The following is a 13483-nucleotide window of genomic DNA, read 5'->3' as shown; positions in this document are numbered from 1 at the left end:
CTCAAAAATTGTTTTTGCTTTCTCAGTTATAACAGCCTGCATCAGAAGAATGTTTTTCTGATTCAAGTCATCCACCCATAATGATAATAATTTTTCCATTTTTTCATGAATCGTTGCCGTACATTGTTGCACAGGCTGATTTATTCTATCTGCATTTTTCATAATTGTAGTAACAGTCGATGGAGGTAAGTTCATACTTCTAGAGACATTAGCACGTGTCTTCCCATCTTCCATTCTTCGAATCAACTCCATCTTCTTTTCAAGTGTGATTGATTTCCGCGCCTTCTTAACACCAAGTTCTGCTAACTTTTCTGCACTTCTTTTATCAGACATGGTATATAATTACATACTTTATCAATTTAAATACATATGTATGTAAAGTGCTTGATAAGTGCTATCATTCTTGATAGCACTTATCAAGAATGATGATGTCATGAGGGTTGATCAATCGTGGGACAAATTAAAATCTGTCTTCATAGAGAAATGTACCAATACCTTGTGTCCTGATAGAGCAGTAAAAAAGAAGGATTGAATAACTGACGAAATTCTTTCTCTCATGGATCAACGCAGATCATATAAAAATCACAGCCCAACAAAATATAAAGAGGTTCAAAAAATTATTAATGGCAAGATCAAAGCAGCAAAAGATGAATGAAAAATGTAGAGAAATTGAAATTCTACAAGAAAAGCATGACAGTTTTAATCTACACAAAAAGCTGAAAGAGATCTCAGGTATATTTAAGACAACACAACTATGTGTCCTTCGAAACAAAAAGGGAGAAATAATATCCGAAAAAGATGACAAAATACAAGAATGGGTGAAATGTGTAGAGGAACTCTTTTCTGATAACAGACAGAATGCAGAAAATAATTATGAACAGATGGACGGTCCATGCATTCTAAAATCAGAGGTAGAATGTGCGCTGAACTCAGCTAAAAATGGTAAAGCCTTAGGCCTTGATAGAATACCAGCAGAAATAGTAAAGTTATTAGAAGGTGACAACATTGCTATATTAGTAAAACTATTTAATAAGGTCTACAATACAGGTATATTCCCACAAGACTGGTTACAGTCAACTTTCATCATGCTACCTAAAAAAGCAAATGCAAAAACTTGTAATGACTATAGAATGATCAGCCTAATGAGTATGTTCTCAAAATGTTCCTGAAAATAATTCAAAAAAGAATATACAGAAAATGTGAAGACACCATCAGTGATACCCAGTTCGGCTTTAGAAACGGTTTGGGAACAAGAGAGGCTCTTTTCTGCTCTCAAATCTTATTCCAAAAATGTATTGATCAAAACAAGGAAGTATTCATTTGCTTCAGTAACTTTGAGAAAGCATTTGATAAAGTCCAACATACTAAAATGATTGCACTATTAAAGAGAATTGGATTAGATGGTAAAGACATCAGGATCATTCAAAACTTATATTGGAACCAAAAGGCATCTGTTCAAGTTGATGACATTATTACAGACCCCATTAACATCAAATGAGGAGTAAGACAAGGATGTGTGCTGTCACCTCTTCTTTTTAACATATACTCAGAAGCCATATTTCAAAAAAATCTTAAAAGGAAGAGAGGAAGGGATTAATGTAAATGGTGAAATCAACACTGTGTAACCATAACTTAAACTTAAAGCTTAGAGTACGCATGGTTAAATGTGGTGTTGGTCTATACTGCTGTACGGTGCAAAAACTTGGACCTTGAAGACAACATCAACAAAAAAACTTGAAGCCTTTGAGATGTGGTTATACAGACGAATGTTAAAAATCCCATGGACAGCAAAAACAACCAATCGGAAAGTACTGGAACAAATGGGGAAATCATGTGAACTTTTAGATACCATAAAAAGAAGGAAAACTGCATATCTTGGTCACCTACTTCGTAATGAAAAATATAAAATACTTCAATTGCTTATAAAGGGGAAGATAAATGGAAGAAGAGAACAAGGAAGATGAAGAAAATCTTGGCTGACAGACATCAGACTGGCATGAGCTCTGAGGGACTGTTTAGAAATGCTGAGGATAGTTCAAAATTTGCCAAGGTGGTCGCCGACCTCCGATAAAAGATGGCACTCAAAGAAGATGTAAAAAAAAAAATTAAATAGAACAATTACGTAGATTCAATAGTAAAACTAGGTCTGATACATATATGTCATAGTAGCTTGGTAAACACTCAAACACTAGAGTGTCTGCTGGCGTCATTTCTCAGTCAGACCACACTATAGTAAGAAAGCAATGGCAGGCATCCGGCATTATTGTGAATCACCGTAAATTGAACTGTCATAAACTGAGGGCTGCCTGTATTTATTGTTGGGATGTGAAATTCTGAATATGGGCATGGCATGGAGGGAAAGTCATAGAAGGCATACTAAACACACATAGTGTACAGATAGGAAAGAAGGTAAATTACAAGGAAAATAGCCTTAAGAGAAATGCTGATTGTTAGTTAAGAATGAATATGTGCACTTGAATACTTAAAAAAATATAGAATTATTAATCTCAATTCATTGAGATTAATAGTTCTATATTTTTGTCAAATTGCTTTGAGATTATCGCTCCCTTACAGATTCACTTCAATCTTTATTTCACGGACACAATATTTAAGCACAGCGTTTATTCTACAGGTACTTACTTTCATGGTTACTGATTCAAAGAAGTGGCAGGCATCATTCCTCCACTTTCTGTTGGGTCTTATTAAAGTGGGAGCTGCAGATGCCCAGCATCCCTTTTCACTGCAACTGCTAATACCCACTGAACATACTATTCCTCTTCCATTCCATCTACTTCTGTTCCCTGGAATAGTCTTCCTCATGAAGTATTTCCAAACAACTACAACCTGCAACTCATCAAAAAATACGAATAAACTTTTTTTCAATCCCCATCTCAACCCCACACTCATCACTGGTGTACTTATTGTTCTTTGACCTCTTGTGTATGGGATCAATGAAAGTAAAGGTAAATACAAATTTTGCACTTTATGCCTATTGACAATTAACAGGAAATGAACATTTGTGCTAAGAAACAGGATGTTTCTCATAGTTCTGTAGCACATAAATGGCTGAAAAACTGGCAACATATTGATGCTTCTGTACCCACTAGCAATTTCTGTCATTTGTGCATTACTGAAATCTTTCAAAAAAGAAAAACATCAGCCAGATTTTTAAAATATAGCAAGAAAAATATTGTTGAAATTTCTTCATGTAACATATGATATGAATAGCAAAAAGACTGTTCAAAAATATGCTTGTTCTTAGGTGCTTTTCCCCTACCTTCTTTTTAACAATCACAATTTTTTCTGTTATATTACTCACTTCATATTATATTGAAGTTTAGCATATTTTGACATATATAAAAAGTGATAGTGATAAAGAAACAAAAAAGCAATGAAATTCAGTCTGATTGTGCAGGAACACTTACGTATGCAGGACAATGCAATTTCAGGGATCGGCTGATTTAAGGTTCGAAACTTTGAAGGATAGCCGGATAAATGGTAGACTACTGTATATAGAAAGCAAAGTACAATATAACTATTTACTGCATTCAGCTAAACTCAAATGAGTGTCTCATTCTTTTGTGATGCTTACAAGGTTAGTACAGCTTGTGTACTGCTCTAACCATTATAATGGTTAGAGCAGCACACGAGGTAATAAACAAATAAGTAGCTAATTAAGTAAATAATATGTTATGCAAAAGAAAACAAATTTACAAAAAAAAAAAAAAAAAAAAAAAAAAATTCAATGCTGTATCTACATATAAATTACCTTTACAATCAAATGTACTTGAATAAATCAATTATTTTATTATAAAAGTTAAAAATAAAAACACCATACAGTTTGTTAGAGTCTGACAGGATCAGCTAGAGCATATATGAATCAAGCTGATTAGTAAAAATTACCTTCCTTTCTTGAGTAAGTACATTTACTTCACCAGAAAATGGTAAGACTAGTGTTCCTTGTGTTACTTCTGTTTTTATGTTGACTAAATGGCAATTTAGTCAACATAGAAAACAATGCTTAATTTCAGACTTAATCCCATGCAATTTATTTGTCAGTGCTTCTTGCCATAATGACTGCCATTGATTAATTAACTTTGCTCTTATTAACTGTCTGTAGTGTGTACAGAGGACTGACAAAATGCACGAAAAAAAGTATGAGCTGATCTAATAGCTACATTTGTAGTCCCATTTCCCCAAATTCCAATGTGACTGGGAATTGTGGATTTACACATGGCCTATAAAGAACTCAATAAGCCAATACAGACTACTACTTTTTTCGGTAGCAGTTTTCTTTTATGTGTAAAGCACAAGATGAATGGAGTACAATTTAGCAGTACAATTACTACATTCAAGTAGAATCCAACTGGAAACAACGTGATCAGGAAAAACAGCAGATAACTAACAAAAACAGAGGTCTCTGATCTCAAATAGTTGGAACAGACAGATAAGAAATCTCAGAGTACTCCTGATCTACATCCTTATTCTGGAGAGAACTCAGTAATAGGATATTCACGGTGCTCTTCTGCATTTTTCTCTTGGTTGATGAAAGTGTGCAAAAAAATGTAAAGAATTTTCTGTCAAAAAATATGAGACCTAAGAATTTAGTTTCTGTGGTCGTTAGGAACAGTTTGTCCCATCACCAACTCAACTATGGATATGTATGAGGAGCATGTTTTCAGCAGAGGTGGGTACACTTCTGATGAAAACTTTCATTCTTCATTTCCTACTGCTGAAAACCTGAATCCATTACAAAGAGCTAAGGAACAAGTATGGTCAAGTGCTTGATGAAGCTGCCTTTTAATGATTCACATGTTATAAGAATGACTGTAAATTGTTTAGGTTATTTAAGATACAGAATTGGGGAATACTCTCTTCTTGGTGATATAGAAAGGATAATATGCTTTCCACTTGAAAACTGAACCAAAGGGGGGGGGGGAGAGTTCTTAATAAAAACAGGAAGATGCCCACAAGACCTAGATTAAAGAAGTCATGTGTTATAAGCTTTTCCATTTTAAAGAAAACTAAAACAAGATCTGCTTGTTTCAGGAATGCATCTTTTATACATGTTTCTAAATGGACCAAATGATCTCATGTGGAATGGTATTATAAAAGCCATGTGTTGGAGAGAAGATCAACTGATTTCAAAATACCAGAGAAGTACAGAAAAAACTGGCATGGCTGACTATATGACACTAGCCTATTTGTAGAAAAGTTGAGCCATAACATCAGGCAACAATGGTAGAGCCATGAGCAGTATGTGCATGCCCAATTTCTGATATTTCAAGTATCTTAACAGATTAGGGATTTAGAGCCTGATCAGACAGTTGAGATATGCTACTTTTACTGAATTAAAGGTTCTGGTATGTCACAAATAAAGACAATATTCCTGACTGTAAATAGTTAACTATTTCTATGTATCAGGATGTGCCTCATACCTGTCACTTGATCTTTAAGCACTGAACTTATCTCCTCATCTAGAACATCAAGAAGATCCCGTTTGATTATCACAGCTCTAGAATAGTTGAGTGTTTAATGATGTGTTACTGTAATTTGTATTCCATCCCCTACCCCCAATGAAGATGCTTGCTATAGTTTTTCTGAGTGCTGCTGACACGATGTTTCAACAATATCACCAGAATGTAATTTTGAATGTTTTGAGAAATCATGCCAGTCATAAACCTTTCTGAATAAAGAAGGGTGACATTTTCCCTATTGACTTTTCAACTGCTGCACTGACAATAAACTCTTGCATATTTATATGTATGTGTCAAATATCATTTGTTTCTTATTTCTATTATCAATGATGCATCTATGGTATCTGGATTAAGGGCTTTATGTGGACCCTGGAAAAATATGATGATGAAGAATTCATACTCAAAGGGATTTTCTGATTCGGCACCAGAGATCCCCTAACATGGAACCACATGCACACACACACACAATATCGAGAAATCAATAAATGCACACTTAGAAGTGAAATCCCAAGTTATCCTGGATGCTATACCAGCAATGCAACAAGCCTTGATTCCTGTCCCAGGACAATGGGATGAGAAACTTACTCCAACTCCGATGATCCTTGCAGGAAAGCCCACATCGCCAAAGCAGTGGCCAAAGTAATGCAAGACCACAAGGGCTTTCCCTTTCAGGATTCATGGGTTGAACTACATAGCATCCAGGCATTGGTTCCAGTCATGGTGATTTGGTAGATAGCATAGTTAAAAATCTCAGGAAAAGTAAAGAATATAGAAAGAAAGTATAAAAAAATGTGTAAGAATGACAAATGCCAGTATCATGACTAGGATGTCCCTACACCATAAAACAGATGCCAATGTGGATATAAAGGATGCTTAAAAGGAACATAACTTTCACATCTTAATCTGATTGATTTCTGCCCATCCAAAAGAAATGATTAATAATGCAAACTTCTCATCCATATCTATCGCATAATAGTAAAGATAGAAAGCAGTTGTCAAAGCCAGTTAGATGGGTAAACATAACTTAAAGGAGCTAGCATGTAAATGAAGCCTTCTTACAAACATTTATCATTTCAGCTGGGCAAAATTCAAAAACAAATGAAATATTTGGCTCACAATAACAAAAATATAATGAAACAGTTAAGTGATAAATAGAAGCAAAAGATCAATAAAAATTGAGTCCAGTAATAAAATTTAAAACATGTCAGATTATATTAAGTGATCTGATCAAAATGAAAAGGACCATTTTGCAAGCAAGCAAAAGAGGCTAGCTGTTCTAAAAACTTCACATTCATAACGATTTTCCCCCTTTTGTTAATGAAATATTTAAGACATTTGATAAAATTTTAAAAAATCATCTAAAAATGGAAAGAGCCTACCTTTTGGTTTTACATCACAGTATCTCTGGAAGTGATTGTGTCTTGCTTTCCACGTATGCCGATAACTGTTTAAAAGTGACATGGTCGGCCTTTTACACAAAGTAACCCACTTAATGTTCTCTTCATCTTCTGTAAGGTGAAATTGATAAATATCTATCTATCTATCTATATATATTTATGCACATACATGCAATTTTTTTTATTATTATTACTATTATTATTTTCTTATAGTTTATGCATATATACTTACTTTACAGATTTTACAGACTGCTCCACTTTGCAGCAGTTGCCTTCTATTGCCTGGTGCTAAGTTCGCCTATCCACTCAGAGGTTGTTTTCCAAATTCCTTTCTCTTAAGATTATAGTACTCCTCTGCTTCAAGTTACCCATGGTTTCTCACATCTTCTGGACTGAAAGAGATCCTCCCCTTTTTTTTCAGTATGTTATCTAATGTCCATTTGAAGTGACTGTAACATTGTTAATTCATTCTGATATTTTTACCAAGAAACCACCAGCTGGTGTTCTCTGATGATTTCATTATGAATTCACAGAATCCTAGAGTTATAATAACTCCTTGGACCACCAACTGCTCTGCATGAAGACCCCAATTATCATATGCAGTGATCCTCTTGCTCGACTTATGTGATAATCCATACCTTTTTCACAGGTGCAATATTTATATAATGTTGTATCTAGATATCTAAAATGCTTGATCAATATTTTTCTTACTTCTGATATATCCAAGTCATATTACGAGATATTCGGTTTCTCGTAAGATTTATTTTAATTCCTCCTGATTTGTATGTCTAAATTAACTTTTTAGTCGTATATTCTGCATCATCTCTGCCTTGGGCTTTTATCATCAGGTCACTGACAAAAAGTAAAGAATGTATACTTTCCTCTCAAATGGAACTCTCACTCATTGACAGGATATATCCCACAATTCATGCACATTCTCTAAATAAATTTTGCAGAGTTGGAGACATAAATTTCCCTTCCTTAACTCTTCTGTTATTCTGAATTCTTCTAAGATCTTTTAGATTTTAGAAGAAAATGGCCAGGTTACGTCACAGATCTTTATCAGCTGGATAAGTGATTCATCCTTTCCTAGTTTCCTAAGATGAGTAATTAGCACAAAGTCATATGCCTTTTCTAAGTCTATGAAAACCAGTGGAGCCCTCATCTATCTGGACTCATCTTCTCTGACATCTCACAAATTATGAATATGTTATCCAAAAAGGGATTCCCCTCCATAATTATATAGCTTCTCTTCTGAATTGTTTGTATGAATCAAGGCTTCCAGTCATTGTTTTATTAGTCTGCTCAGGAGTCTGATAATGGATGCTCATGTTTGAATGGAGTAAAACAGTACTAGGAATGGATTAAAAATAGTATTGACAAAAAGTAAAGAATGTATACTTTCCTCTCAAACGGAATTCTCACTCCTTGAATTCTTCCAATATTTCATCTCAGTTATTACAGACATTGTCGGGAAGTACAATAAGAAAAGAAAACAAAGGCAGCACAAACTAAGTGAAATACATGAACACGAGATGAGCTGCTTTCCATGGACATTTGCCAGCAGCCTAGGACAAACTGGGATCTTGAAATATTAGTGTTTCCTATATTTTGGGAAGTTTAATACAACCATATTTATCCAAATTCGGCAGATTTCTGAAAGCAGCTGCAGATTCCACAAAGTCTTTCTCTTCTAAATTTACTCCAATGGAGCATGATCTGCAAGGCCAGATTGACTATAGTCATGACTGCAGATGTATTTTTTATGTTCTTCCATGAGGATGGTAGCTGATCTTCCTGCCTGTCCACAGTAGACAAACTTACAGGAACAAGGGTAATCTATATACACCTGGAACTGAGAGGGGAGGAAGTTTGTTTTTAGTTGAACATATAAAGGTAGCTAGTTTTAAGTGAAGATTAAAAGTGGTACAAAGATTGTATTTCTCTAAGATTCTGGCTATTTTTTCAGACAAGAGGATGGTGATAGCATTACTAAAATCTTTTTAAAGAGATGGTCATGGATTAGGGGAAGGATTGATTATTTTTTTTATACTGTGGGAACTGTAGCCTTTAGATAAAAAAAAAAAAGTGTGATGTATATGATTGAGTTCTGCTGCAAGAGAAGTTTCAATGGAAAAAAGGTCATAGGCTCTATGGGTTAGTGTTTTAATGATGTCATATTGTTGAGAGGAAGGAGGGAAGGTGATGGCAAAGTTTGTGATTGTATCTGCCTGTGTGAGTGGGTTTTCTATATATTGAAAAGGACAGGACCACCTTTAGGTAGGTGGATGACCAATGTGTCTAATAAAGGCTAGACTATTATTCATTTCCTTTTCCAATGTAAATTGGATTCTAGGGTGAAGAGTATTGAAGTGACAGAGAAAAGTGACAAATGTGTCTGGGCATGACACCAAATAGAAAACACATTATCTACATTTCTTAACCAGATAGAGAATCGCTGATAATCTCTTTAATATTCAGAAGCCTCTGTTCAAAAAGAATTCTTGAAAGTAAAAAATAAATATATTAATAAGTACAACCATCTTTTGGATTCTAAACCTGTTCCTCAGGTTCAACCCCTTCATACAGTAGTTAACCTGTCTTCAAAGGGCTTAATGAAGCTCTGCCCAAGTCTAGGCTGCAATCTGGCCACTGCACCTAATCAACTACTGCCACTAGGCTTAATCCATTTATGCCTCATGTTCCATTATTGGAACAGTAGTCACATGGGAGTTATTTATATCCTACTGCTCAAGGTCGTCAACGAGTCTGATTTTTCACATCTGTCTGCCTCCTAAGGGTAGATGTTGTCAAAAAGTAATCTGCCAGGTTCTTTGCTGCAAGCACCTGCTTATCTTATTCAAGATGGCTTCTTCATACCTGAAGATGACTCTCCCGTCCATCTACCTCTACTGCACAGCAACCTCCTCTATCAAAGAGAAAGAAATTCACAAAAATTGTCCGCAAATGGAAAAAAGGTGACCTAAATGCACAGTCCATAGCAGGTCGAGTTACACAACTACCAAACGATTTCTTCACCAAAATGAGAACTCCCACAGAAATTCTGGAACTTTTTCTTGATGACAAGGTCATTGAATTCACTGTCATGTACTCCAACTTATACGCTGCAAGTAAAAGTGTAAATCTTGGCTTGACTAAATCCAAATTCAAATGCTTTCTGGGAATTATTTTTCTGAGTGGTTATGCTCAGTTCCTAGATGATGTAGGTTTTGGGAGAAAAGAACAGATATGCATAATGTACTCGTTAGTGCTGCCATGAGACGTGAGTGCCTTGAAACTATATTTTCTCATCTGCATGTTGCAGACAATGCAAATTTGACCCAATGGACAAGTTTTCCAAGTTTGCAACCTCTCATAAGCAAACTAAATGAGAGATGTATGAAATTTGTTCCAAAAGAAATATCTTTCAGCTTTGATGAATCCATGGTTCCTTACTTTGGTCATCACGGGTGCAAACAATTTATTCGGGGAAAGCCTATTCGGTTTGGATAAAAGTTTAGGTGTCGTGCAACACGTAAGTGTAGGCTACATTTGTTGGTTTCAGCCATATCAGGGTAAAATCCAAATACTAAACATGAGGAATACGGTGTTGGTGAATCAGTTGTCCTTCAGTTTAGTGAGGGACTTACAGAGGCACACCCTGGACCATACTATTTTGTATTCCACAACTTTTTCACCAGTATTGCACTTCTTGATAAGCTCAGTTCAATGGGACATCAGGCAACAGGTATAGTGAGAAAGATTGCATTGACAAAGCTCCATTGGAATCAGATAACGATCTAAAGAAAAAAGAAAGAGGCACATTCGATTATCAAATTAATGCCAAAGGCAATATTGTCTGCAAATGGCATGATAACAGTGTTGTCACTGTTGCATCATCTGGTGCTGGTATCAATCCTCTGTGTCTTGTCAATTGTTATTCCCAGAAACAGAAAAAGAAGATCCAAGTTCAGCAGCCAAATATGATCAAAGTGTATAACCAATTTATGGGAGGTGGAGACAGAGCTGATGAAAACATTGATATAGGTATCATGCATCAATCCATGGAAAGAAATGGTATTCAAGCCCTCTCTTGTTTTGTTTTGTTTCGAATTGGTCTTACAAAATGCTTGGCAACTGCATAAAGCATATGATGAGAAGCCAATGGATCTTCTGGAGTTTCGTCGATGCGGCATGCCATTATCTGGAGACCCGTGGTCATCCTACAGAACCTGGCCAAAAAGGAAGATCTTCTCAGAAGCATAACATTGATGCACATTATGGCATGGATCATGTGATAGTCAATCAGGGAAAACAAACACATTGTGCTGAATGTCATAAGAACACCACTTTTCAAAGTGAAAAATGTGATGTTGCCTTACATGTGAAGTGTTCAGTTGAAAATTACACTCAATAGCAGGTATCACCACCTTCTGAGACAACAAACAGGATTTTATACATTGTGTACAATATAGCAATGTTTTTTGCACAGTGTTCCATTTTTGGAATGCCACATAACTAAAAAATGGAATGAAATAACAATTTTTTCCCTTCAAATTCTTGTTTCTTGAATTTTTCTAGAAAACAAATATGAATTTCATTCACAAATTCAAAAATTTTAACCTCTGGCATAAATGGGTTGATGTTCAACATCGAATGTGGAATCCATAATTTAGCTCCTGAGATAGTTAACAACATTAGGCTTGATGATGCTAGTTCCCTTTCTAGATCTTTACATCCTTAAAGAAATCTATTTTTCAATAAGGAAATACTGTGAATAAGCATATTTAAATAAATTATAATACCAGAATAAACTCACGTAAAATATTATTTTATTATATTAGTATAATTTACGTTTAAGTATCAAAGGCATCTTCAGCACATGTAAAAAGCTAATCGAACAATAACTGACAATTACAAAAGGTGCCACCTAAGTAGCTAATGTAAGATAACTAGAAAAGTCATTAAATTTCCTAACTTATTAAAAATAAATAAAATGAAATATATATATTTATACATATATATATAAAAAAGATCAGATGGTCTATGTCTATCCTTTTTGTGAGAGATAGGAAAGATTAGCTGATTTAAAAAATACTAACGTTATTCATTTTATTTAATTGTGTGTGTGTGTATTATTTTATTTATTTATTTATTTATTTTTAATAAGTTAGGAAATTTAATTACCTTATTCAGTTATCTTACATTAGCTACTTAGGTGGCACTTTTTTGGTATTCTTAGTTATTGTTCGATAAGCTTTTTACATAATAAATTTAGTTTAACCCTTTATCCAAGTGTAAGCAAACAAAGTTTGCACCTGAAGTATCTTCAGGACTGAGGCAACTCGTGGTAAAGGTAAACTAAGCTCTCATCACTTGTCTTAGTATCTCCCGTAATGCAAAGCACATCTCCTTGCGGACATGTATAATGCTATGCATTAAGGGAAGGGCCACTACCCAGACCGGATTTGACCTTTATTGAGGTTTCATCAATGGGAGCCAGACCTAGAAGTGGTGATACTAAGGTAAAAGTAATGGAGAAGTCATATTTACCTCTGGGTCTGGCTCTCACTGCCGAGACCTCAATAAAGGTCGAAACCAGTCTGGGTAGTGGCCCTTCCTTTAATGCATAGTATTATACATGTCCACAAGGAGATGTGCTTTGCATTATGGGAGATACTAAGACAAGTGATGAGAGCTTAGTCCACCTTTACCACGAGTTGCCTCAGTCCTGAAGATACTTCAGGCACAAACTTTGTTTGCTTACACTTGGATAAAGGATTAAACTAAATTTATTATAGTCTAACCAAGTGTGAAAAAACTTACAAGCTTTTTACATGTACTGAAGATGCCTTTGATACTTCGGTGAAAATAATACTAATAAATTAATATTTTATGCGAGTTTATTCAGGTATTATAATTTATTTAAAGAAATCTATCATCCTGCCAGCTCATAGCCCTCAATAAATTTATGTAATTTATTGAGGGCCTTGAGCTGGATAAATAAAAGCACAGTTAATACCAGAGCTGACAAGGAAGTGCTACTGTTATCTTTAATGCCAGTTAGCACAATAAGAAAATGGATAGAGTCTGTACCAACTACAGACCTTTAAATTATGATCCCACTAAACTGCAAATCAAGAAATTAAAAAGCCTACTCAAAAAAGTTTCTTCCTGGCCCCTGACATCATAAAAACTTGAATTGCTGTTCACCCCACCCCAAATATATGGTTTATCTAAAAATTGATAAACCCAATTCATCCCCCTAAGACCCATAGTAGATGATTCTCCCTGTTATAAGTTATCCAAACAGTTAGTGAAATCTCTTGCCCCTTATTGGTCATACCCCATCATACATAAAAAAATCTTCCCATTTTAAAAATTCCATTGAAAATTTCATTGTTCATGATAGTGATATCCTAGTAAGGTTTAACATCACCTCATTGTTCACCAAATGACACGTTATTATTTAAAAAAAAAAAGTTTTCCTCTTGATATTACAGACCTCTTTTCCTTTTTTGCTATCCATTCCTATTTCTCTTGGAAGAATAAAATTTATAAAGAGATACTGGAAGTTTATTTTGCACTTGGTTAGACTATAATAAATTT

At 34.8% G+C, this 13483-nt stretch overlaps 1 protein-coding gene across 4 annotated transcripts in view; it reads right to left on the bottom strand.

Moving 5' to 3' along the window:
• Positions 1-13483, bottom strand: part of Sap130 (Sin3A-associated protein 130) — a 474798-nt gene that overhangs the window by 66797 nt on the left and 394518 nt on the right. For 3 of the 4 annotated variants that reach the window (XM_090411834.1, XM_090411835.1, XM_090411837.1), the window contains 2 exons: positions 6857-6985; positions 3426-3506 (listed from right to left, as the gene is read on the bottom strand). In XM_090411834.1, the coding sequence (XP_090267960.1) occupies positions 3426-3506; positions 6857-6985 (210 nt within the window). The remainder of the gene's footprint in view (positions 1-3425; positions 3507-6856; positions 6986-13483) is intronic. The other variant, XM_090411836.1, reaches the window with a different exon arrangement.

Source organism: Typopeltis vanoorti, chromosome 22 (genome assembly GCF_054136105.1).
Source record: "Typopeltis vanoorti isolate ZY-2024b chromosome 22, IOZ_Tvanoo_1.0, whole genome shotgun sequence".
Taxonomy (NCBI): domain Eukaryota; kingdom Metazoa; phylum Arthropoda; class Arachnida; order Uropygi; family Thelyphonidae; genus Typopeltis; species Typopeltis vanoorti.
The sequence above is the reverse complement of the archived record's forward strand: the minus strand, read 5'-3'. Positions and strand labels throughout refer to the sequence as shown.